At 29.2% G+C, this 25,413-nt stretch overlaps 1 protein-coding gene and 1 non-coding gene across 2 annotated transcripts in view; one reads left to right on the plus strand and one right to left on the minus strand.

Annotated features, from left to right (window-relative positions):
• Positions 1-361: 361 nt before the first annotated feature.
• Positions 362-25,413, minus strand: part of LOC129905754 (protein spaetzle 3) — a 41,798-nt gene continuing 16,746 nt past the window's right edge. The window contains exons 2-6 of the mRNA XM_055981314.1: positions 22,632-22,762; positions 4,983-5,107; positions 1,342-1,656; positions 1,151-1,276; positions 362-766 (exon numbers count right to left, since the gene is read on the minus strand). Of these exons, the coding sequence (XP_055837289.1) occupies positions 610-766; positions 1,151-1,276; positions 1,342-1,656; positions 4,983-5,107; positions 22,632-22,762 (854 nt within the window). The 3' untranslated portion in view covers positions 362-609. The remainder of the gene's footprint in view (positions 767-1,150; positions 1,277-1,341; positions 1,657-4,982; positions 5,108-22,631; positions 22,763-25,413) is intronic.
• Positions 7,841-7,911, plus strand: Trnag-gcc (transfer RNA glycine (anticodon GCC)). Its single transcript has one exon. It is a non-coding gene; the product is annotated as a tRNA-Gly (tRNA).

The following is a 25,413-nucleotide window of genomic DNA, read 5'->3' on the forward strand; positions in this document are numbered from 1 at the left end:
TTTTAATTTTTAAAAATGTTGGGTTAGACACTCGAGTCTTAGGATATTTTTGTAACCATATCTAAAAAGCTGTTTAAATATCAAAAACAAATTTCTTCAAATTCGTTTTACTTTTTTATTATATTCAATAATGTATATCTACTAATGTGATTTTTCCTTAAATATCTTAAAAGTAACAATGGAAAAGATTTCTTGTATTTAAATCTTAATTGATAAAAAAAAAAAACGAAAGATAACTGAAATAAAAAATAAATTTGACACATTTTTATCACTTAATCTTATGAGTTATTTAAAAAAAAAAATTAATAATTCTTATTTATTTATTTACATAAAAATAACTTTTCGAATTTTTTCCATTACTGTTAACTTATATTATTTTAAATTGCAATACATCTTTTATTAATTTTTTCTTTTAATAATTTTCATATCTATATACTTAATACAAAAACTTGTAGTTTTAACATGTAACTATTTTCTTAATATTTATTGTTAATAAATGATTATAAATGTGTTCTAGTTTTTTGTTCTCTTTGTTAGTTAGTAAACAATTACCTAACCTAAGAAACTAAATTATTTTTATTTTAAATGTTTAAAATGACATCGATACTGTTAAGGATTACATCTGCATACACAACATGATGGGAACAAAAACCAATCCATGAAAATACCTTTACAATCATTATCAGGATCGTAGGCTAATAAACGATGCCATTTGTATTTCTGCTCACAGCCACAGTCTTTTTCACATCTTGGTGTTCGGGCTTTTCTGTAAAATTAAAATATACAAAAATTAGTTTAAGGTTTAGAGACATTTTTTGAGTGGAAGTTGTGAGTTTCAACTCCAAATTTTTGAGTTTTTGAAAAAAAAAGAGTATATTTTGAACTAACGTATTGATTTCGCTTAATTTACAACAATTTTTTTCTGAAAACTCAATTCAGATTGAGAAGTTTTTATTTTCACTCAAAAATTTGAGCTGAATTTGAAAATAAAGTTTATGTTTTTTACTCATAAAATAAATTCTCGTCAGATAATTCCTTTGTGACAAAAACTCGATGTTTTTTTATTTGAGACAATTTTGACAATTTTTAATTTTCACTCAAAATTTTGAGATTAAAATAAAAACACTCAAATAGAATTTTCTTTACTTACGAGCAAATTTCTTGATGTATCGCTTGTTCGAAATGTTGCGTATTGACAATCGCACGAATTTTTCCCGCTGAGTTTGAGGCCCAGTATGGTGTAACGATTTCTATCTTTGATTCACAAGCATCCAATCTAAAATTAAAAAAAAAAACTCTTATATTCTCTTTTTCACTCAAAAATTTACTCAATTCACTCACCTTCCAGTTGAAGAACCTCCCTGTCCAGCATTATTATTATTAAATGGTGGCTTAGGACTTCGATTATTAGACTGACGTTTATTCCTCAACTTTCCAAAATACGTATCACCTCGATCAGGTTCATGATCACTGTCAATATCTTCCGGTACAGCAGGAAATGCTCCAGGCGGTATGAATATATCCGGTTCATCAATAAAACGTCGCTTTCGTTTTGTTTGTTGTTTAGGTCCACCCGAATCCATATTCATTTCAAAATCTCCATACATCCGTCGCATTAGTGCTTTATTATCGTCAATAAATCGCTCAATTTTGTCACTGAAAGGATAAAGTTAGTCAAACTCGATTGCATCATTTAAATCATTTAAATCATCATAAAGTTGTAAGGTTAATAAACTCAAAAGATTTAATTATTATTATGATTGAAAGCAAAAATAAATAAAGTATATCTATCATCAACAAAATCAATCTTAAGAGGCAGAACCTCTTGACTAATAACATTGATTGGGGAGTTGACTCTTGTTCATATAAATAAAACCATGATGAGCATCGCGTTTGCTTACTTAATGAATTACTAATTATTGAAAGAAAAACTTTAACGCCAGCCGCCACAGACACTGATAAAATCTTTTTCTCGAGCTATGACGTAAATTCTAAATGGCTTGAAGTTAAACTGTCGGTGGTCAGGAGAATCATCATCAGAAATTTTGTTTTATGAATGACTACGGGCTATTATTGAAAAATTTTACGATTGATTGGTTATTATTATTAGTTATTATTTGTGACTAATAAAATTGGGATTCTCTTTGGTTTTATATGAATGTATGTTATTTGCCATGAAATCATTTTCTTAATTTTAGGAAATACTTATTTTTAGATTACAAATAAATTTGAGAAGTTGAAGTATTATCCATCCGCGCATTAAAACTTTAAAAATATTGAAGTTTTATTGATATTATTTTACTAATAGTGAGTGAGGCGGCTTAGCATCTAAATCGTGCACTTTGTGATAAAAGCATGAAATTTATATCATGGGTATTACTCAATATTAGAGTTATTTTGAGATATTGGGCCACTTTGTATTCCATCCAGGAATACAATAGATTTTCTGTGTTGCACCCGCATTGTTGCATATCATAGTATAGCTGATGAAACCTTTTTATTAATATAATACATGATTTCGAGGTAATTTTTAACGCCCGACCGAATAAAACCAATAGCAATATGCCTGGACCGTCATGTAAAAAGTTATTGCACTTTTTATAAATTGTCTTTTACTCAAACAGCAAGATTCAGAATATTACCAAGTACTCCTTGAAAAAAAGTGGTAGGTTGATAAAATTTAGTGTGGACTTTTCTAATACCATATAAAAAAATAATAAAATATGTCCATCAAAAAATTTCAGTTCAAAGGGTGTTTTTTTTAGCGAGAAAGAACACTTTTGAAATGGTACCATTGCAACACATGGAAAATTTATGAATTTTTTTGAATCGCATATATATTTTATACATTGTATGAGAATCAAAAATAATCAAAAAATGAATTATATTTACCATGGAATGTTGAATTTTCATGCAAAACTTAAATTGCTTGCTTTTATTTTTTATTGAATTTTCATACAAATTAATGTTTTGAAGGAGTGAGGTGCAAAAGTAAAAGTATGAAAATTAATTGTGCAGTTTGTGACAAAGGGATCAAATTAATAGGATTGTTAGTACAATATATAACCCTCATTTAAAGATATTGGGCCACTTAATATTTTACCTTTAAAGATGTTTATAACGATGCACAGAAAGCAATTTAAATGAAGTTTTGTGAAATTTGTGATTATTAGATGGCTCATGTACATCCTCATAGGTGAAATATTAAAAGGCCCAATATCTTAAAATGAGGGTTACATATTGTACTAACAATCCTATTAATTTGATCCTTTTATCACAAACTGCACAATTATTTTTCATACTTTTACTTTTGCACCTCACTCCTTCAAAACATTAATTTGTATACAGAGAAAAATAGACCACATAAAATAGAACAAAAACAATAAGATTTCTCTATGGTTTTCATCCAAGAAGGAAACCTTATTAAAACAATCGGGTCTTCCTTATTGTTTTAAAATCTGCAAAAAAATAAAAAAAACGATGACCAGACTGGGAATCGAACTGGAGACTTCAAATCATTAGTCGCCCACCTTACCACCTGAACCAACCTGCCATGAAAATATTGATCGCGATTTTTGTTCTAGTGATAACTTGCAAAAAAAAATCAACTTTTCAGTCAAATTTTAATAAGATTTTCTCTATAAAAATAATAAGAAATCTCCTTAAAAAAACCTTATTAATCGTTGATTTTAATAAGATTTACTTATGAAATGTATGGACGGTAAAACAATATGGCAATCTGTTAGTTTTTAGCGGGTCATATTTTTCTCTGTGTATGAAAATTCAATAAAAAAATAAAGCAAGTAATTTAAGTTTTGCATGAAAATTCCACATTCCATGGTAAATATAATTCATTTTTTGATTATTATTGATTCTCATACGATGTATAAAATATATATGCGATTCAAAAAAATTCATAAATTTTCCATGTGTTGCAATGGTACCATTTCAAAAGTGTTCTTTCTCGCTAATAAAAAACACCCTTTGACCTGAAATTTTTTGATGGACATATTTTATTATTTTTTTCTATCGTATTAGAAAAGTCCACACTAAATTTTATCAACCTACCACTTTTTTTCAAGGAGTACTTGATAATATTTTGACTCTTGGTCTTTGAGTAAAAGACAATTCATAAAGAGTCCAATAACTTTTTACATGATGGTCGAGACATTTTGGTATTGATTTTATTCGATCGGGCGTAAGAAAATACCTCGAAATCATGTATCATATTAATACAATATTTCATTGCCTATACTACGATATGCAACAAATCGAGTGCAACACAGAAAAAGTCTTGTATCTACCCTTCCGAATGGAATACAAGGTGGCCCAATATCTCAAAATAACTCTTAAATTGAGTACTACCAACGATGTTAATTTCATGCTTTTATCACAAAGTGCACGATTGAACTCTTTTTTAATGCTAAGCCGCCTCACTATAATTTCAGAAATCATATTCAAGAGATGATGTTTAGGTTTTGAAATTGAAAAAAGGGATGATTGCATGATTCTTTAAAGTTTCAAGCAATATTTGTTAAGTTTGGTTATTGAAGCACCAAGAAATCAAAATAAGGCAACAAAAAGATTGTAAAATGATATTCAATATTTTCTTAACTTGTTTTTGTTTTTTTTTTTTTTTTTAAATTATGTCGTTTTCGATTGGTTTCACTCAAAGACTAACTCATTCTGAGATCCAATAAAACAGTTTGAATTGCTTCCACTCAATTCTGAAATTTAGTATTTGTATTGGTGAAAAATCAAGAATTGAGTTTCTCTTCGGAGAAGCGTTCTGCTTGTCATATTCGTGCGAATGAAACAGTTATAGAAGTCTTTTGAATGATTCTGGACGCTTTCGGACAGCCAATCGAAAACGACATTCAATTAGACATTTCTTATAATTATTTAAAAAAGAAATTGAAAGAAATTATAAAATTTTCTACATAGCTAAATGCATAAAGTTTAACAAGTTTCGGTACACTTACATTGGGTAGCTATTTCCTGCTGTTGGACAGAATAATTGATGATATCGTTTAATACATGGCACTCCTTTGATAACATCACCTCTAACATCTAGACCTAGAGCAACTGAAAGCGCTGTCCACCAAATCTGAAATTAAATAAAATATATAAAATAGTCAGCGGCTTATTTTCTTTTTAATGATTTAATCTGAAAAAATAAAAAATTTAAAGCATGTCCTAAAAAACAAAATTAAACAAATTTTAATCCTTTTTAACTATGTTTTTTTTTTATTTGTTAGGCATGTTTCATATTATGTATTTTTCTTCCAAGTTATTTAACTAAGTATAGCTAAAACTTGAAAGAAAGCCAGGTATTATGATATTGTGAAACAAGGCCAAAGTCTTTTGAAAATCTTTTGAATATAAAATTACGGTTAGCAGTAGTTATTTTTGAAAAAAAAAACGTTTTTATACCAAAAAATAGATCTTGTTTAAAAGAGTGCAAATTATTTTTTTCTCGACATCTTAGGACAGGAGCTGTTTTTGAAAAGATTAATCTTTTCTTTAAATTACCATTATTTTTTGATTCCTAACGAAATTCCAAAAAAAAATTCTACCGAATCTAAGTCCAACAATCAATCTTTGGAAAAGTAAAAAACATAAAATGACAGTTTTACCTAATTAGTTTTAAATTTGTAATCGATTCTATTTTTTTGAAAGAATATTTTTTCACAGGCATTGATATTCTTGTGATCCATTTTTTTTCAACTAATGTGAAAAATTTCTAATAATGTTAAAGCTTTTGATGTAAAAAAAAAATAAGTTTTAATTAAATGTTATAAGAAAATTAAAAAAAATTATTAAATTTTTAAGAAATTACTATTTATAATTTCAAAAAAAAAAATGGAAAAAAAAAATAGAAATATTTTTTTTTAAATCCAAATTTAAAAATATTTAACAGTACAATAAAACGGTTCTGTGTGTTTCAAAAATGTCGCTCGTTTGTTTTATTTGTAGCCATTATACTTTGCATAAAAAGTTTGATTGAGTCGAGTATTGAATGAAGATTGCTAACTTACCTACTCAACCTCGAAGATGGTGAGAAAAAGTGTTCATCAAATTTCGAAATAAAAAAATTTCGTGGTTGAAAACCGAAAAAGTGGGGTGGGTGTCAAAAATCATGGTTTTTTACGATTTCTGTCAAAATTAGACGTCCTATCGAAAAAAGTCAAATGCAAAAGTTGTAGGTAGTATAAATGTCTACAACTTTTACTCAAACAATTTTTTTCTATAACCTCAAAAATATTGAAAAAAAAATGCAAAAATACGATTTTTTTATTTTTTATTTTTATCTTTTATAAAAATAGTTGGATTTTAACAAAACTTGGTTAAAAATTACTTTGTTATGTTTCTACCTATTAAAAATGTTTTTTTGAGCAAAAAGTGAATTTTTGGATTTTTGACGAATTTAATTTGAAAAAATAGCCTATTTTTCAGTCAAAAAAGTTACCGAAAAAATTTTTGATATTTGAAAAGTTTGGAATGCAATTATTTAGCTTAAAACCGTTTTTTAAAGATTGTGTGGAAAAAATATACTTTTGTTTTAGAAAATATTGAGAAAAATTGAAAAAAACAAAAAAAAACATTTTTAAAATTGAATTTTGAACGTGCAAAACACTATTTTTTTGATGTTTTGACATGGTAATATGTCAAAAATGTAATGTGATAGAATTTTTCTGACTTCGGATTCGAGCTCAGCGCACAAAAAACCATTAGAAAAATATACTTTGATTTCTATAAAAAAAAACTTTTTGACTAGTGAAATCAAACAGGGCAGAAAAAATCGAATGCCTTGTTCAATTTCACTAGTCAAAAAGTTTTTTTATAGAAATCAAAGTATATTTTTATAATACCTCAAAAACTTTGCACGTTTGAACTATTCTAATGCTAGATTCAAATTGAGAGGGTCAATGACCATTAGAAAAGTATAATTTGGTTTCTATTGAAAATTATTTCTCGCCAATATTACTGTCATTTACGGAAAAATCAATCTTAAAAATCGTTTTTTGTTTTTTTTTTTTTTCAATTTTTCTCAATATTTTCTAAAACAAAAGTATATTTTTTCCACACAATCTTTAAAAAACGGTTTTAAGCTAAATAATTGCATTCCAAACTTTTCAAAAATCAAAAATTTTTTCGGTAACTTTTTTGACTGAAAAATAGGCTATTTTTTCAAATTAAATTCGTCAAAAATCCAAAAATTAACTTTTTGCTCAAAAAACATTTTTAATAGATAGAAAACATAACAAAGTAATTTTTAACCAAATTTTGTTAAAATCCAACTATTTATATAAAAGATAAAAATAAAAAATAAAAAAATCGTATTTTTGCATTTTTTTTTCAATATTTTTGAGGTTATAGAAAAAAATTGTTTGAGTAAAAGTTGTAGACATTTATACTACCTACAACTTTTGCAGATAATAATTTTGACAGAAATCGTACAAAACCATGATTTTTGACACCCACCCCACATTTTCGCCCACCCACCCCCTTTCCCCCAATTTTTTTGTGGGCAATTTATTTTTCCCCTTTCATATACCATTTTTTTATTTTCAAAAATGATTGGCACTGGTCTAAATAGTTAAAAGCAGAACTTGATTCCTTGTTTCTAGTTACGTTTATTGAATGCTATTTATAACTTTTAAAATTTTTATCTCAAGAGCCATCCTCTACCTCTATGGCAGCAGTGCGCCATAATCTTGTGTACTGTGGCTGCATGGACCATCATCCTCCATGCTCATCATTACCCATCTTGAGAAATTTGAAGTGGAAAATCAAGTCAACATAACAAAAAGTTTTTTAGCCACCATTTTCCCAACAAGCATCGGTGGTTCAGTGGTAGAATGCTCGCCTGCCACGCGGGCGGCCCGGGTTCGATTCCCGGCCGATGCAATTAATTTTTTTTTTAATAAATAATATTTTTTATAAATTTTATTTTGTAGATATATTTTTTGCATAGCAACGATCTATGTTTCTTTCACAAAACTACATAAAAAGTTCATTGAAATATTACTCGGTATGAGGTGTAGGTATCACTTAAAAAAAATCATTAGGTACATTTTGAGACAACCTTCTTTGATTTCAATTCCAATATCAATAGTTACCAATCATTCAAATTACTTACAAAACAAATAAATAAATTAATTTAAGTGTGGGATTCAACACTGTTCTGGTTTATTTTAAGATTTTCAAAGATAATGCTCCCAGTGTTGAGCAATAATTTTATGTGACTGCTGCCTACTAGGCAAATGTCATAAATCAGACTTTCGCATTCTATAAATGGTGTGTTGATTTAAATTTGGCTTCTGGTTTTATTTATTTTATTTCTGAATTTCGTAATCCGTGATATTGATTTTATAAATTCTATAAGACAGGTATTGATATCTGATATTCTTGTTTTGATAAGCTTTTATGTATCTAAAATTAATTAAAATCTATACTTCCCTCAACTTGTGTGATTTTTGTTTTGTTTTAGGGGTTGTAATTTTGTGTGAATTTTAGTCGGTCAGTTTAGTGTGGAAAAATATTTTTTTTACAATGTTCTTCCCCGATTTTATTGCTTCATCTCGCATTTTAATACTGTTTATCTATCCAAGTTTTTCTCAATGTTCTAGCACATTGAGATGAGGTATTTCCAAGATTTATTAAGTGCAATTAAAAAATTCCAATTATCAACTTGGAACTTATAACATTTACGACTTACACGTTTTAAAGATTGTTTGATGCTTCTGCTTTATCAAAACTAAATTATGTTGTCGGTATTTTTTTTTTTTTACTGCCAGTCTGTCAGCAAAAAACAATCTCAGTAACAAAATTTATAACGATTGTCACGCATTTTCATTGAAAAAAAAAAAATAAAACATCTTAAAAATTGCAATTCATTGTCGGTGTTGTTTTATGTTTGAAAAAGTTTCGCACTCTAAAGCCACTTCGCACTCAAAGATTTGAGCATCTTTTTGCTTCCAATGACTGTCGTGACTCATAATGTTTACAATTTTGTCAAATAAATTAACTGCCATCATCTGAGTAAATTGTTAAATTGTTGATAATTACTTTTGACTGGCATAAAAAAACAATAACAAATTCTGATGTGTGCGAAAACACAAATCACGTTGATTTTGCACTCGAATAAAAAAATAAAAAAAAAAACATTTTATGCTCTGTACACAAATAAAAAATGTCGGCTTATGTGAATAGCATAGTGCACATTTACCTTTAATGCAGGCAGCTGCTGAGCTGCAGTTATTTCCTTTCTATAATGGAGATTGCTCTTGAAGTTCAACAACACAAGATGATTGATTGTCATTTTAAGGTTAAACCACAAAAAATAATGCATTATTTTTTTTTTGTTAGTTTTTGTATATAATGTTCGCACAATGGCAACATGAAAAACGTTATGTTTGCAGATGCAAACTAAAGGTTTATCTTTCAATCAAGGTTTTTTTGTTTTTATTTATTTTTGTATTTGAAGTTTGCCTGACAACTTTCGAAAATAGGTGCTTTAATGAAGCAAAACAGGTAAATAATAAAGTATGTGGAAATGCCAATCAGAAGAGACTCTTAAATATGTAGGTAATTGCGAATATGAATAATGTTACGCATACGCCCCAGTGACCTACCACTTATTGAAACATTTTTATTGGATTTATCTTGTAAAAGGTCTCAAGATAAACCTTAATCTACTAAGAATTGAAGACTTTTTCATTCTTGAAGCTTCAAGATACAATTTTATTGGAAAAAAAAAATAATGATTTTTCAAAAAAAATAAAAATTCTCTAGTTAAAAAGCATAGGTACTATACAAACACCAGACTGATCTACGATAAAGCAAACAAATATTCACAATACGTTTCAGGCTAGACTTATAAATATTCAGTTTTGTTTTCTATTATAGATAATTAACATTTCAATACATGCACTTGACTTTATGAATAACATCATAAATTATATTCTTCAACACATTTTCTCAGCTACAGACAACAAGATTATAATTTAATACAAGTCTGTTTGGTTGATTAACTAGTACCTAACTAGACTTAAGCTTTACTTACTTTGTTGAGAATTTTGACTGCCTCAATATATTTTGAATTGGAGTTCTTTTGGGTTCATTCAGAACAAAAGTTTAAAGATTTATTCAAGGCATTGATATTTGTTAAATCATTTTTACTCTCAAAAGTCCCTCCTTCTAATCGACACTCTATGGTTGAGTAGCTTCAACGTATCGTCTCATCGACATCGTGAGGACAAATTGCACAATTTTTATGATTTTTTGATTAGGCTTTCAATACACGTATTCGCAAATTTTAATAGTCTGACAAAATGTGTTACTTTTATAGTTTTATTTTACTTTTAATGTCTGAAGATTTTTGTTGTTGTTTTTAAATGCAGTAAATTAGTTTAAAGTTTATACATAATGTATGATTGTCATTAAAATAGTTTGCGTTGGGTGTCATTGTCGTGATTATTGAAGTTTGGGCGATACATCTTTTAGAACACCAGAATGATTACACTACTCAGACAGTGTGAAAATATTATTTTCATGGTTTTTTTTATTTTTTGTTGCGTTGGCGATGTCTTAACGAAGGGCAGGAACATACACTAAAATAGATTCTTAAATAACATCTTAAAAAAAATATCATTGCTCAAGAATATCGTGTTAAAATATAAGAATATGTTTAGGCAAATTAAAGATTAAGATTAGATTAGAAAACCAACTGGTTTTACTATTGATTTGAATTTGGTCCTCATTGTCGTTCTTGAAAAAATTTGATACTAATGTAAGTTTGCTGTCGAACAAACACAAGTGAGGTTTTTGCAATGCAACTGTCTTTATTTGCCAAAAAAAGTACGAGAAAGTTAATAGATTAGATTAGACTTTATTGAAGCATAAAAATATAAATTTATAAATACAATATTTGAAAGTTAATAAACTAATCGTGACCCAGTCATAAATTATTCCAGGCCATATGTTGAAAACATTGGTTTTTCACAAAGCAGTATAAAACCTTTAAGCAGTATAGCTACATAAAATGTTTTGACACTTATCTTCCTTGGACAGACTGCTTAGAAGATATGATAATTTCAAAAATAAGTACAAAATGGTTTTTACCGTCAATTTGACTTGATACAAAAATTGTGCATTTCTTTTAAGATGATTTATTTTCATTAGACTTTTTGTTTTCCGCAATTTAAAAAAAAACTATTTGAAATAAAGCCTTAAAAATAAAGGTTTTTCGCATAAAACTTTCTACACTAAAGTTGACAATCTACATATTATTTCTAACCGCTTTTAATTAAAAATTTAATATGCATGAGTAAAAAATAAGTTGGGATGATAATTAGAAATGACATTACGATGATAAAGAATGTTTATCTGTATAATTAAAAAGCTACAAGCCTTAACGGATGTGTCGATTCTCTTCAAACTTGTTATGTAGCTGTTTTTGAAGATTGATCAGAAAGATTTTTGGAATTAATTTTTTAAGACTAAAGGACTTAAGGGAACCTGTTGCATTTACCAATTTTATAATAAAAAAAACGTCATTTACATAAGATTAATTTTCTCAAAAAGTGCTACAACAATTTGGTTTAAAAAGCCAAGCGTTAGTTTTAAGACAAGCTCTTTCTTTTGATTGTTGTATACGGTACCTTCCATAAAACCGTGTCTTAAATTCTAAATCCCTCCCAAACCACTAAGTCAATTTGAACGAATTTTTTTATACACAAGCATTTATATTGTTTAAATATTAAAACCGTGTACCTAAGCCTAGATGAAAAATAGAAAGGAAAAGAATTGTAATAGTCTGGTTTTTGGTATACCAGGCTGGTATTAGAGTAGTTTTCAATCAGTGAAAAGTCCTGAAGATTCCTACGTTCACTATTTAATTTATTCTAAAAATGGTAGGTTTTAGATGCATACAAATTATATTTTACAAAATTGATTCTGAGTTTATTTTGCAAAAAAAAAGTTATATCAAGTTTCCTTGAAAAATCTATTTTTACTAGGCCACAATCAAAAATTAAATTTTGAGAAAAATAATTTTTCTGATTTTTGAAAATGTTTTTCAAAAAATTATTTATACAATTTTTTAAACTGATTTTGGTAAAAAAAGTTTTTCTAAAAATAAAAATCGAGATGTGGAAATGTACCATCTTCCAAATTTATAATGGGAGGAAATCAAGATTTTTTTTCTTATTCAGATATGTATTGCGGACTTGACCATATCATTACTTGCCAGCAACTTTATCTGCAAATGTTCAATGAAATGGTGACACAATAGTCAATATTTTCAAACCATGACATTTTGAACACAAAAAATTTCTTATATTTCATATACAAAAAAAAAAAAAAACTACTAAATCGACTCACAATCAAATTTGACCACATTGCACTCCAAAAGCACTTTACTTAAATATTTTTCTCAATTCTTTAAAACGAATTAAACTTATTGTATGCCGAGTAGAACACTTTATTTGTACCTACTTGATTATCATAATATTACGAGTACATAATAATACGAAATAATATTCTCACTAGGCACTATTTCCAATCTATCCACCGACAAAACTAAAACTAATAACAATAATCCTAACAAGCTTTAACTAAAAGCAAACAGACTTTACCAAAAAAATACCCAAAATTCTTATTAATTTATGAATATTTAAATATATTTGCACAACTCAACTTAAATGTTTAAAAACTAGTTGCCATGTTGTTGTCATCACATTGAAACATTTAAATATCATAGAAAAATTTTACCCTTTACAAAAAACAAAAAATCACGGCACAATAAATAGGGTAAAAGCGGGTGAGATGGCGCGGCGGGGGAGATGGCGTACTTTAAATATCTTTTACATTTATTGCTCTAAAAATGTATGAAAAATATTTTTAGCTTTCTTTAAATATTTTAAATCGAAGTAGCCAGTATTCGTTTCTTTGTCTTTGATACAAAAAATAAAAAAAATTTCAAAGCAAATCATGTGATGATTTTTTTCGAATTTTTTTTTTCACTCTTTTTTTTTGTTCCGATATTTTGTGAGTCGTTGGGATCTTAGATGCCCTTGATACACCAATACAAACAAGAGAGTATAAGTTATAGATTGCGCGTGAAATCTGAGCTCTAGATCTATCTGCTTTTTATGGGTGCTTACGAATAGGAATTATGCGAAAAAAGGTGAGATGGCGCAGTTTTTTGCAGGTGAAATTACGCATTCCGTACAAGTATTTTTCAATAGAGTATAGTGTTAGCATGTGCCATATCACCCTCAAAATATTTGTTTAAGTAATTCAGCCAAGCTCAAATTTTATAAAAAAGACGACTAGTTGCAATCTATTATATGGCATGCATTGGTTATTGACTCCTTCAAATCGTTCAACCATTTGTGCAATAAATTTGGCAATAGAAACCTAAAACAAAATTATGCGCCATCTCACCCACCCTATAGGGGGAGATGGTTTTTTTTAACTTTTTTTTCTATATTAATTTAAAAATATAAATTTAAAATATAAAATTCTGTAAACCAAATAATACGTTGGATATTGAATATAGAACATTTTTGCATTGTTAGAAATATGAAATGTGGTTTACTTTGTAAAATATTACAAAAACAAAAAAGGTATGCCATCTCACCCGCTTTTACCCTAAGCTTTTATTTTAGACAGGTTCCGCTGCATATTTGTGTTCACTTAAAACAAAACAAACAATGCTTAAACATAGTTTTTATTTTAAAGTGAAGTTGAGAAATAATCATATTTATACCTGATTTGAATTTTAAGATTATGTATTTCCGATTTATGAATGAAAAAGGACATTGAGCTTCCGCTTGAAATGTAAGAACTGGTTTTTTGAAAACAACCCGGCTTTACGAACAAGTATTTATTAATTTATTTCTTTAAACTTAATAAAATTCGCAACTTTTAAGAATTCTAATAAATAACTTAAATTAAAAAAAAAACATAAAATTTGGTTATTGACGTCACATCTTGACGTCAAACAGTTGAATCACTGCAAATAATAGAACAACAAAATCTCAAAAATATTAATGAGAAGGTCAATAGTCAAAAATTGCCAAATAACCTTCATTTAAATTTTATTTTCTTTCACACCTCGAGATGGTTTGTGGTTTCAAAATTAGCATAAAATCTGTCAAGTGAATCATAGTTACATCTTTTGACACCTCGTGGACACTGTTTTATTTGCTGGCGGTTGGTTGTAATAAAAAAAAATGAATTTAATTTTAAGAGTAAAAATGTCTACAAATTATTGTCGGCATAATTTTAAGCTTCTAGAGTCTAGATAAACCGGTCAAAACTAATTAAATTGGTGACAAAAACAAACAAAAAATTGAGGAAAAAAAACGATAAATCCAGTACAATGGTTCTTGAATTTTTTTGGCGGGAGAATCTGTCAATTTTATCCGGTTGAACTTGTCTTCAGCAATGACTGAAAAAATTTAAACACATACATAAACATATTCTTCTTTAGCTCATTAATTCTGTACATTATGTTTGAAATTCCTGAACTAAAAAAAAAAAACTGCACTTTTATGTACAATCGCACTCCAGTAGACTACATATTGCCCACACCTATTTGCAACTAATCCATTTGAATTGCATTTTAAATAAATCAAATTCATGGTCATCGAGTTATAGCCGGCATTTTTTACAATGAATTAAAAAATGTATATAAAAAAAACACTCCCATTTGCACTTAATATCCAAGTCACCGCTACTATCATCATAATTACGGTAAAAACAAAACAAAACTTTGTCTACCGCCATTTAATTGAACCGAACATGTAACACAATATAAAACGCTATACTCTTGCACTCCACTGACCAATAAAATCATTGAATTACGATTGAACAATGTGCCACGAGAGCAGAGCACATCACGTTATCGAATTAATTACCTGGGACGGCAGGCAGGCAACTCAAACGTCACTAAAATACGTGTGTGTGACAAGCAGACTGAGCGAGAGTTAACAATATTTATAACCAACCATTTGGCACGTCGTCTATTAGTTTGGCCACTCTATTTATGTTGCATAGAATATTATTATTGTTTCATATTCAAACTTGAATCTTTTAAGACAAGAAAAAATAAAACTATATGTTGACCCAACATTTCAATCATATCCGAACCGAAGGTTTATTTTTGTTTAAAAAGACAGATTGCTTATGGAAGTTGCACTCTAAACCACAAAGTGATGGATAGAGGATATCCAGAAGACCAACATGCGGGTTGTTAACATATTTACTGACCTTTAACGACTTGGAAAGATCAATCTTACTGATAAATATGAATTCATAGACAAATGTGAGAAACGATCTGAAATCGTGGGAAATGAGAGCTAGTGTAAAAAAAAAATGAACTGAAAGCGAAACAAATAAAGTAATAAATTAAATTTGAAAAAAAAACACTCATACGCCACAGTGAACTTGGCAAATTTGATTTTTTAACCTATTTAAAGGTTTTTATGAGTACATTTACAATATGTATGATATGTACCTATATCACGTTTGTAAAGATATGTTAGAAAGGTGAGAAAATAAATATGTTAAGAAAAATATACAAAATTAATAGGAAAAACATAGGTATTCTAATATACAAAATAATCACTATCAATTTAAATATATTCATCGGTTGAAAATGTGGCTCGAAGTATATTATTTATTTATTAACAAATTTTTGAGGAGTATAAATATATGAAAAATGTTATTAAAACAACAATAAGTCCTCACATAAATACTTTGGTGAAACGGTGTTTTTTTTTTAGAAAAGATAAAATTCCAAGAAAAAATCCACATAAAAAAAAAGTAGGTATAAAAAATGTTTTATTTTTAACAGGAGCCAAAAATCTAAGCAGTCTCTAAAAATATTTTAGGTGAAAAGATATTTTTATTTTAAAAAATCTGTCACAAATGTCCCAAAAAAGTTTGTCTATCATGTGCATTTTAGCCAAAAACAAGCTAACACCGTCATTTAAAAATCAACCTTAGCTTATGGCACATGATCTTAGGGTATTTTTCGATGCTGCATCTCATAGAACTAAAACCAAGAAACTTTTTGGCTGAAAAAAAAAACACTTTATAGCTTGAAAATAAGAATTGTCATAGCAAGTTCCGGTAATGGTTTTTTGAAAAAAAAATTTCATATTTGTTATCTTATTCGTATCGATGCTGGGGTCAAATTACGGCATACGTTCGTTAACGAATAGTTGCTATGTGTCCCTACCCAAGTAACAATTTTACTTGCATAAGGTCCATTTTGATCGATTCCACAAGCTATAGTTTGTATACGTTTAGTTTAAGGCTTACTTACGCAAGTCATCCATTTTGGAAAGAAAGGAGGTCTCCTTAAGGCTATCTAGAAGTGTTAAGAAGAAGCCTTGTCAATATCAGTTAAAGAAGACCTTTATAAGACCTGTTTAAACCGTTCTAAAGAAGCCTTGTATTTTCAAGTGACAGAAGGCCTCTATAAGACCTGTTCCAAGAGAGAGTATGCAATGTTTTCACCTTTAAGTATGGAAAGTTTTTATCCTGCAGATATGCAATGTTTGTAACGCATTAGAAAAAAACATTGCATTTCAATGTGAGGTTTCAATTAGCTCCCATTTTTCCACTCATCTTTAATATTCGAGCATGGTCTACTGGTAAGGTGCTGGTTTTTTATAAATTATTTCTTGGAAAAAATAAAACCATGAAATAAATATTTGAATAAAATTAGTTTTAAGGCCGAAAGGCATTAGTATTAAGAAAAATGAAGTATAACTTAGAGTGCCCGTATAGGGCCAGTAAGTTAGTTGTAAGTAATTGATAAGTAGGCTAGTTTTTATGAATTTTTGTCTAGCTTTAAAATAGTTTTAAGATGATGAAAAATAAAAATGATTTGAAAAAAAAAAAAAAAAAGGTGCTGGCTTGGTATGCAGAGGTACTTGGGATCGATTCCTGGCCCGGGAGATGTGAAGAAAATAAAAAAATGTGTTCTTTTTCAATTAAAATAATATTCTCATCATTTCAGAACAACAGAAAAAGCAGTGGAATTTCCAAAAAAGGAAAAGAAACAAAATAGGAAAAAATTAAATAAATAAATTATATGTAGAAAATGCAAAACAGAAAAAATCAAAAGAAAATAAAAAAAAAAATGAAGTAAAATTCAATTAATTCTTTTTTTTTATGCATAAATTCAACATTTTCTACAACAACTTCTATAAGGCCTTATTATAACATCCTACGCAAGTAATCCGGTTTGTGCATTAGATAAACCCTCTGCAGGAAGACCTCCGTAAGGCCATTTTAAGCTATTTGTCACAAGCTATTAGCTTGTGGATTACCTGTGAAGGAAAGTCCTATGCAATTTCGGTAAAATGCGCCAAAATGATTTGCATAAGACCTGTCCTTCTTGTTATGAAAGCCAAAAAATAGCTTGCATTGACCCTTATGAAAGCTAAATTGTTACTTGGGTATCGTTTTCTAATAATTAAATAGAGACATAAATAGTCAAAACGTTAACGTATGATTGTAATCGTGTGCCGTAATTCGACCCCAGCAGGTTTTTTTTTTTGACATTCCCCTTTCTTTCAATATTTTTTCGTCCAAAAACATTTTTTCCAATTTTCAAAGATAAACATTTTTTAGGTAACAATATGTATCTTACATGGTCCTCTTAAAAAAAAAAAACGATTTTTTAAAGAAATAATTGATTTTTTTTAACATCAAAAATAAGTTTTTTTTTTAAATTTTGCAAGTCTTCAGGTACTGTTAATTTTGGTTTAAAAACAAACAGCGGTATTTATTAGATTAGCTTAAACTGGTTCTCAAAGGTTGTTTCGTTAAGCTTGCTTAAATATTTAATTCGCCTTTAAGCAAAGTTGCTTAAATTTGTATTTATAATCGAATTTCCACAGATGATTAACTAAACGATAGTTGTGTCAAAAAATGAAGGGGAATTGACTAATCTAGTACAAAATACTATTACATTTTAGAAACATCACGTGGTTTTGACAATTTGAGGGTATGTATTTTTGTAAAAAAAAAATTCTTAGCCTTGACTGCGCAAAAAAAAAAGGATTAGGTCGTTGACGATGAGTTTGCTTTCGTCGGATTCCTTAATAAAATGCACAGAGCAAAGCCAGACAGCATTGATTTTTTTCATTTGTACTAACCATTTTATTTATTTTTAACATTCTTTAATTCTTTGATTTGAATTTAAAATTCAAGCTCCTTTTAGGGAATAATTTCATTTCAAACCAAAATGAAGTCATCACCCCACACCCTAGATAAATTAATAACATGATACTGAGCTCACGATCTTAGTAATAATTCATATGTGGTCAAATCAATCTTAAAATGGCTCTAAGCAAGCTCTAAACGCAGTGAATGTCGTTTAAGTTAAGCAATCGTTAAGCAACGTTTCTTAAATGTGTAAATTCTTTATAAATACACATTTTGTACTTAAAAGCTATTTAGAAGTTGTTTAACGTTAAACAACCTTTAAAATTCTTTTATAAATATGGCTGAAAAAGTTCAACGAATCATCAAAAGCTAATCGCTACACTAGTTTGTGTTCTTGCTCTGGAAAAATACACCCCACCCACAGTTAGGCAAAAGTTTGGAACTCACTCTTTTCACAATATATATTAATATACCTAGTTCATGTTAAATGTCTGTTCTTTTATTCATTTGCATTATGGTTTCTTCTCTTAAGTTCTTCGTTTGTAAAAACCTATACAAAAATAATAAAAAAAAAAGTTGCAAACATTAAAAAAAAATCAATAACCTTAAGTTACAAGTACACTCCATCTTTGAGGTCCAATACATTGGTTAAAGAGTCCCAAATTAAAGACTTACAATTTCGCAATTGGCAATATTTTTTTCTTTAGCTAAATGTCAATGCATAAAACAATTGCCATTAGCCATATATTCGAGTAAAGTGTCACCCAAACGCAGAGTCTTTTTAAAAACAAAAACAAATTTCTAGTGACAGCGAACAAGAATATGACTTCACGCAGACAACACATTGTTTATTGTTTGTGCTCTCTGTTGCTTTGGCTTGTATGACACCACCATAACAATTTGTAAGAAGTCATGTTGGGTAACATTTTGAAATCAACTTTTGAATGTCAACCCTGTGGCTTAAAGGTTTATGTTTTTTTTTTTTGTTTTCTTAAATTTACGATGTACGTTTGTCTTAACAGAAAAAAAAAAGAACAACAGCACCCCACGTGGTTACCCTTGAATGGATGACTAAGATTGATGCAACTCTGAAGAAATTGATTGCACTCATTTAAATTGTTTTATTTTGTGTTTTTTTTTAGACTTTTGGTGACACGCGGCTTTTAAAAAAGGGTATTTCCGCTGAGTATTGTATCCATGACATTTTGTGTATTCAGATGAGATAGTTTGCTATAAAGCGAATTAAGTAAACGTGTTGAGAATTTTTAAAAATGGTTTATGTATTGGCGAGATTTATTCATTTCCTTCGGATGGGTTGAGAGAGGGCTGTCAATCACTATGGCGTCTAGATTTCAATGACGATATTTTTGTTTTATTTTTTGACAAAAAAAAACCTAAAACATTTAAAAATGGTCAACATCGTATGAATAAAGATTAATTTATTCGACTATGAATCATTCCAACTCGACATTTCATCATAAAGGGCAAATATGGTATTGTTTAAGACTAAAGGGGTTGGAAATACACTGTCTATTATTAACAATACGAACAAAATCCACTCCTGACCTATTTCCATCATATATTTTAAGCCATAGGCAGACGTTATTTCCAAAACAAACCGTTGCTATTAATTTTACTTACAACAACTTTGTTATGTAGGTATGGCATTTTCAAATGAATCAAGGACCAACGAATCCTTTTAGATCCAACTGTGTGGGGTAAGTACACCACACAAATTTTTGAAAGAGGAACACCTAAAACTTTTTGTTTTGTATTTGGCCCGGATGTCTGATGGGTCCTTTTTGGTTTTCAGTGAACTAGTTATTTTTGGGGAATTCACATCCAGCACCAGGCATTCAGAAAAAGCAACTTACAAATCATGACAGTTTGGATGTGCGAAACAACTTCCTATGCTGTTTTAGATGGAATGTGCATAGGCAAGGATGTTATTCGACCCAACACAAGGATGCGGATATATCTATCTATGAGGATATCTAGATCTATTCGGTGGATTAAAATGTTCAACAAATGTGAAATTCGAGTGCATATGTACCATGTATTGCAATCTAATTTGGCCTCACAATATTTTTAAAGCATAGAAAAAATTGAAAACGTATGATTTGATTCTAAGCAATGGTTAAAAACTATATAATTAGTTTTTGCTAGTGTGCGAGAAATTTTTTTAACATTTGCCAAATACAAATTAAAATATAATATTTTCTGCAATAAAAAAAATTGCATTAAAAATTAAATGCAAATTATGTGCATTAAAAATTTTGTACACAACATTCGTCGTATTACTTAAAATATTGACTCATATTCTTTTCATTATCTATTTCAACTACATACCTACATATAATACCTATATTAAGGCTAATGTCAAAATTGTAAAATGTTCGACAAATTATTTAATGCGAACATTTGAATTGAATACTTTTACTTGCGATAGTTGGATTTTGTATCTAGTTATGCATTTTTCAAAAATAGTGAATATTTTGCAAACGGGAAACCGACGAAGTTACGAATACCAGAGTTACGGGCGACAGAGTTACGAGCGTCAAAGTTACGCAAAACCGAAGTTACGAAAAACTAGAGTTACGAATTCTAAAGTCATGTTAAGCTATGACATGTGAATTTTGGGTTGGCAACAATTGCGAGGAACGATATGGAATTATGGAAATACAAACAAGAGATTAACATTTTTCTTATTGGTCAGAACTAAATGAGTAAAGCGAAAATGGGTGTTATTTAATCTTGTAAAATTTTGATTGGATAGGTCATCCTTACTGCAATTGTCAGGTATTAATTGATGATAAATACTGAAATTCGTTGTCTTTTTAAACTCAATTATTAAATTTTAATATACATCAACTATAGTTGACAATAGCAATTGGGGTGACAATCTTCTAACGAACCAAAAAAAAAACATAAAATTCTGATAGTTGGGCAGGTACATAAATATGACACAAAAGACCTGCCCATATGGCCAATATATAGGTATATTAGAATTCTTTTTATTAGGTGGGGTTTTTGTTTGATTTTTAACTTATTATGTGTCAAATAAATAAACAAGGAATGGGGTTGTTTTTTGCATAAAAAGATTAAACCACACCCATTTTCGTTAAAATCTATTAAAATAACTAATGAGAATCGATATTCTCTTATTTATGTTTCCATAATTCCATATCGTTCCTCGAAATTGTTGCCAACCCAAAAATCACATGTCATAGCTTAACATGACTTTAGAATTCGTAACTCTAGTTTTCGTAACTTCGGTTCCGCGTAACTTTGACGGCCGTAACTCTGTCGCGCATAACTCTGTTATTCGTAACTCCGTTGCCATTTTTTTGCAAACGACTTATTTAATTTCAACGATTTTTCTTACTCAGAAGCATTTATATATACATACTTAATACCAATAAAAAAATATTGTTAAACATTTATTTTTGATAAAAAAATAAATTAAAAACCTAATTTTTGAAAACGGGGCTATTTTGCTTTTAGGGGTTGATTAACAATTGCTACAAAATGGTACAAAATTTATTTTAAAATATTTTTACCAAAAAAAAAAATATTTATAAAAAAATGGCCATTATGATAATGAATTTTTTTTTACACTTCCTACATTTATCAAATTTGTATATAGGAAGTCTGAAATAAATACTTTTTAAGTGTGTAGTTATACCTCTTGACCTCGGACATCACATTTAAAAAATTAATATGGATGCATTCCGATATACAAGATTTTAATAAGTAACAAACTCCCAATCTGAACAATAGCTGCATTCTCAATCTGTGAAGCTGTAAAGTGATAATATTTACTGCGCTTGTACTCCATTTAGAAATTCGTCGATCTAAAAATTTGTTAAGCTGTTTTCTCTTTTATTTTTAATCTGAGAACTTTTTGCATTTTGACTTTTTCTAAAATAAACAGAGATAACATCTCAATGAAAGTTGAGTATACCTAACGGTGCAAACCACCCAACAAGCTGTCATAGATAGGAAAACTCTCATCGAAAGAAATGATGCTCGTAAATTAATTATATTACGATCATCGCAACCAAAACAAGCATTCCAGCTTTTCTTACAATCAATATACCTACCCTACCCTTAACCCTATACTTCCCTCAACAGTTAATAATTCTTCATCATTTACTTAATATTCATGGAATTCTTCAACCCATTTCTGCCTTGAAAACTCACAATGTTGTATTTACAAAACTGTCACAGAAATATTCTTCAATTGGAGAAGTTAAGTGTTTGACAACATGTCAATGTCAAGAAAGAATCTGCCAATCCTTTTCATATGTCAATCAAATTAAATAAAAAAAAGTCGACAACGACAGGTGGTGAAATTACTAGCCCTAGAAATTCCTATCATTCTTCGAATACATTGTAAAAATACACTTAGAAACAATAATATTAGAAAAACTTACCGGAATTTGAACGAAACTTCCATTATTAACAGTAGGATAAGAAAATAATGGCACTACCGGTACTGAACCGTTTTTTAAAAATATTGGTCCTTGTATTGGTGTAACTGTTGGCATTCCTTTTTTATCTCCATCTGAAAAATGAATAAAAACAAAAGAAATCAGTTCAAAAAAAAGTGCAAATAAATTTTAACATTCAAGTACACATAAATACTTTAGATTCAAAACTAGTTCAACAGTTTTTACACAATCCGAAAAAAAAGTGAAAGCTTGACACAATTAAAATGCCCCAAAAAAAACAACAACTCCTCCTTTAATATGTCTATAATCCATTTTAATGAGTTCGTGATGCGTGATTATGCAAAATGCACACACTTTCACCCTTTTCGTTATTAAAATTTAACACAATTCGACGTGCACCAGATATCAAAACCAACAAAAATTGCAGTTTTTTTTTTTTTGTTTTTTTGGTGATTATCTGTACTTGTTGCACGTGCATCAGTTGTTGCATCATACTGAGTACTTGCGCAGTAAAGATGTGCTTTGCACCCAAAAAAGGACTTTTTTGGTTTTGTTATAGAATAATACTGATAGTCAGGGAAATGATGTTGTGAATTTAAATGGTGTAGCTAAAAATTGTGTTATTTATTGTAATTATTTAGCCGAGGTGGGTATATGTTCCCTCATAACTTCTTAACCGCTTATCATAACTTCACAACTGAGGTATCGTCAAAAGCGTTTTACATGTCCGCTTGTTATAAGCTATATAAACTTCTTTTATAAGGGTCCTTTGGATGCAATATTCATGAACCAACTTGGTTTTAGTTTTTGAACTTATTTTGTTGGTCAAATTATGTTAATTTTAAAATATTGTAAAGGGCCGCTGTTCATTTAAAGAGAATTTTGATTTCATAAAGTCTTCCTCTTGAGCGAACTATAACAAAAAAAAGACGCTACGCAACCTATGTACAATAGGGTGTGTCACTTTTGTATGGCCGAAAAAAAGTACTCTAATTTAGCAATGTGATAGTGGTCAAAAGTTTTATTAGGGTCAAAGGTTTAATAATATGTATAAAAAATTCATAATATCATTCGTCTTTGGCTCGCTCAAATCGGTTCAAGTTGTTAGGAAAAAAACGATTTTATATGAAAAAATTTATTTTTTCCTTCGCATATTATTTCGCAGCTTCTTTACTAATTGTTCAATTCCAACATACTATATAAGCTTAAAAGTTTTTTCTTATACAGATATATATTTAATATATTTGTTTTTGTATTAAAACGGCGCATTTATTATAACATTTATTTCAAAAATCTCTAAAAATTCAAATTTCTTTGATTTCTTCCTATATTTTGAGTTAGCCAAAGATATTAATTAAAATGAAAATTGTAAACGCAGCATTTATTTTTGACAAGTAATGTAACTTTTAAAAGCTATTACATTTGGAAATTCCATAGAAATAGAAAGAAAGGTAGGCCTAAAAACTCCTGGTACAAGCAAATGCAAAACCACCAGCATTCAGTTGGCCTTAGAAATGGAACAATACAAAACCGGGAGGCTTGCCGCCGATTTCTGAGGTCAACCCGGCGAACCCCACAGGCGGATCACTAGTGTGAAGCAGTTACGTGGGATAGTTATGATCCCCTCGACATCGAGATCATAACAGCGCCGAGAAAAAGGAAGAAGAAGAAGACATTTGGAAATTCCATACTTTAGCATTTTGACACACCCTAATGTACAACCACTAGCTAATAAAGACGCTCTACGCTCTCTTGGACAATCAAGACGCTTGCAACGATACCCTGATTGTCAAATTAAGGTTAGTATTTTAGGAGTTATAATGGAACAAACATGCAATTTTTCTTTTTAAAGTGACAAATATCTCGGAAATCTTTTGCGTTAAAAAGGAAAACCCATAAAGTTGAAAATTATGAACTTGCAACAAAAATCTTAAATTTTTTGTTTTGATTATCAAAAAATTATGTATTTTTCATGAATACTAATATTGCACAATGCATTGCATTAACTTTTGTTCTCTATTAAAAAGCCAAAAAAGTACTAAAATGTGATGGTACCTTTGTTGCTTTAGATACAACCTTCATACATGACGATTCCAAAAAATCATTCATTCAATCTTATAATTTTTTTTGATGCAATTAAGCACGACTCTCAACTCAGCTGTCCGCCTTTTTATGGGGTCTTGTGCAATGTTTGATGAATAACTATATCTACGAATGAATAGAATAAAAAAAACTTCCTCCTCTTATGGCATTTTGACGACAGCTTGTGGCGTTTACCGACAATATTGTCAGGATTATACTCGTCGTACACTTTTTGAAGTTTATTAAAATGCATACTGTCGTGTAGTCAGTCGGTGTTGAACAATACCGACCGGCACCATATATACGAGTGTAGTAACAGTAGTCTATGTCGTGTCGACATAAATGTAGGCTGACAGAAGCCGACACAAAAGTCATCATCATAATCATCATCAACAATAACATCGTCATCATCCACAACATCGCATCTAGACGTGTAGGCAAACAAGACAACTTACTACTCAATTCATTGAATCTCACTATACTCTCTTTGCGGTGCGCCATCAGAAGAATTACTTATGTAAATAAAAACATTTTCTTGTGTCTGTTTTGTTTTGTTTTTTATTTTTTTTTTATTGCTTATGATTGATTTGTTAAGATATTTTATTGAAATTGTTATTTTATTTTGCGGTGCACAATAAAAGACAATCTGATAATAATTTTACCATCGTACCTAAATGTTGCT

This window comes from Episyrphus balteatus, chromosome 1 (genome assembly GCF_945859705.1).
Source record: "Episyrphus balteatus chromosome 1, idEpiBalt1.1, whole genome shotgun sequence".
Taxonomy (NCBI): domain Eukaryota; kingdom Metazoa; phylum Arthropoda; class Insecta; order Diptera; family Syrphidae; genus Episyrphus; species Episyrphus balteatus.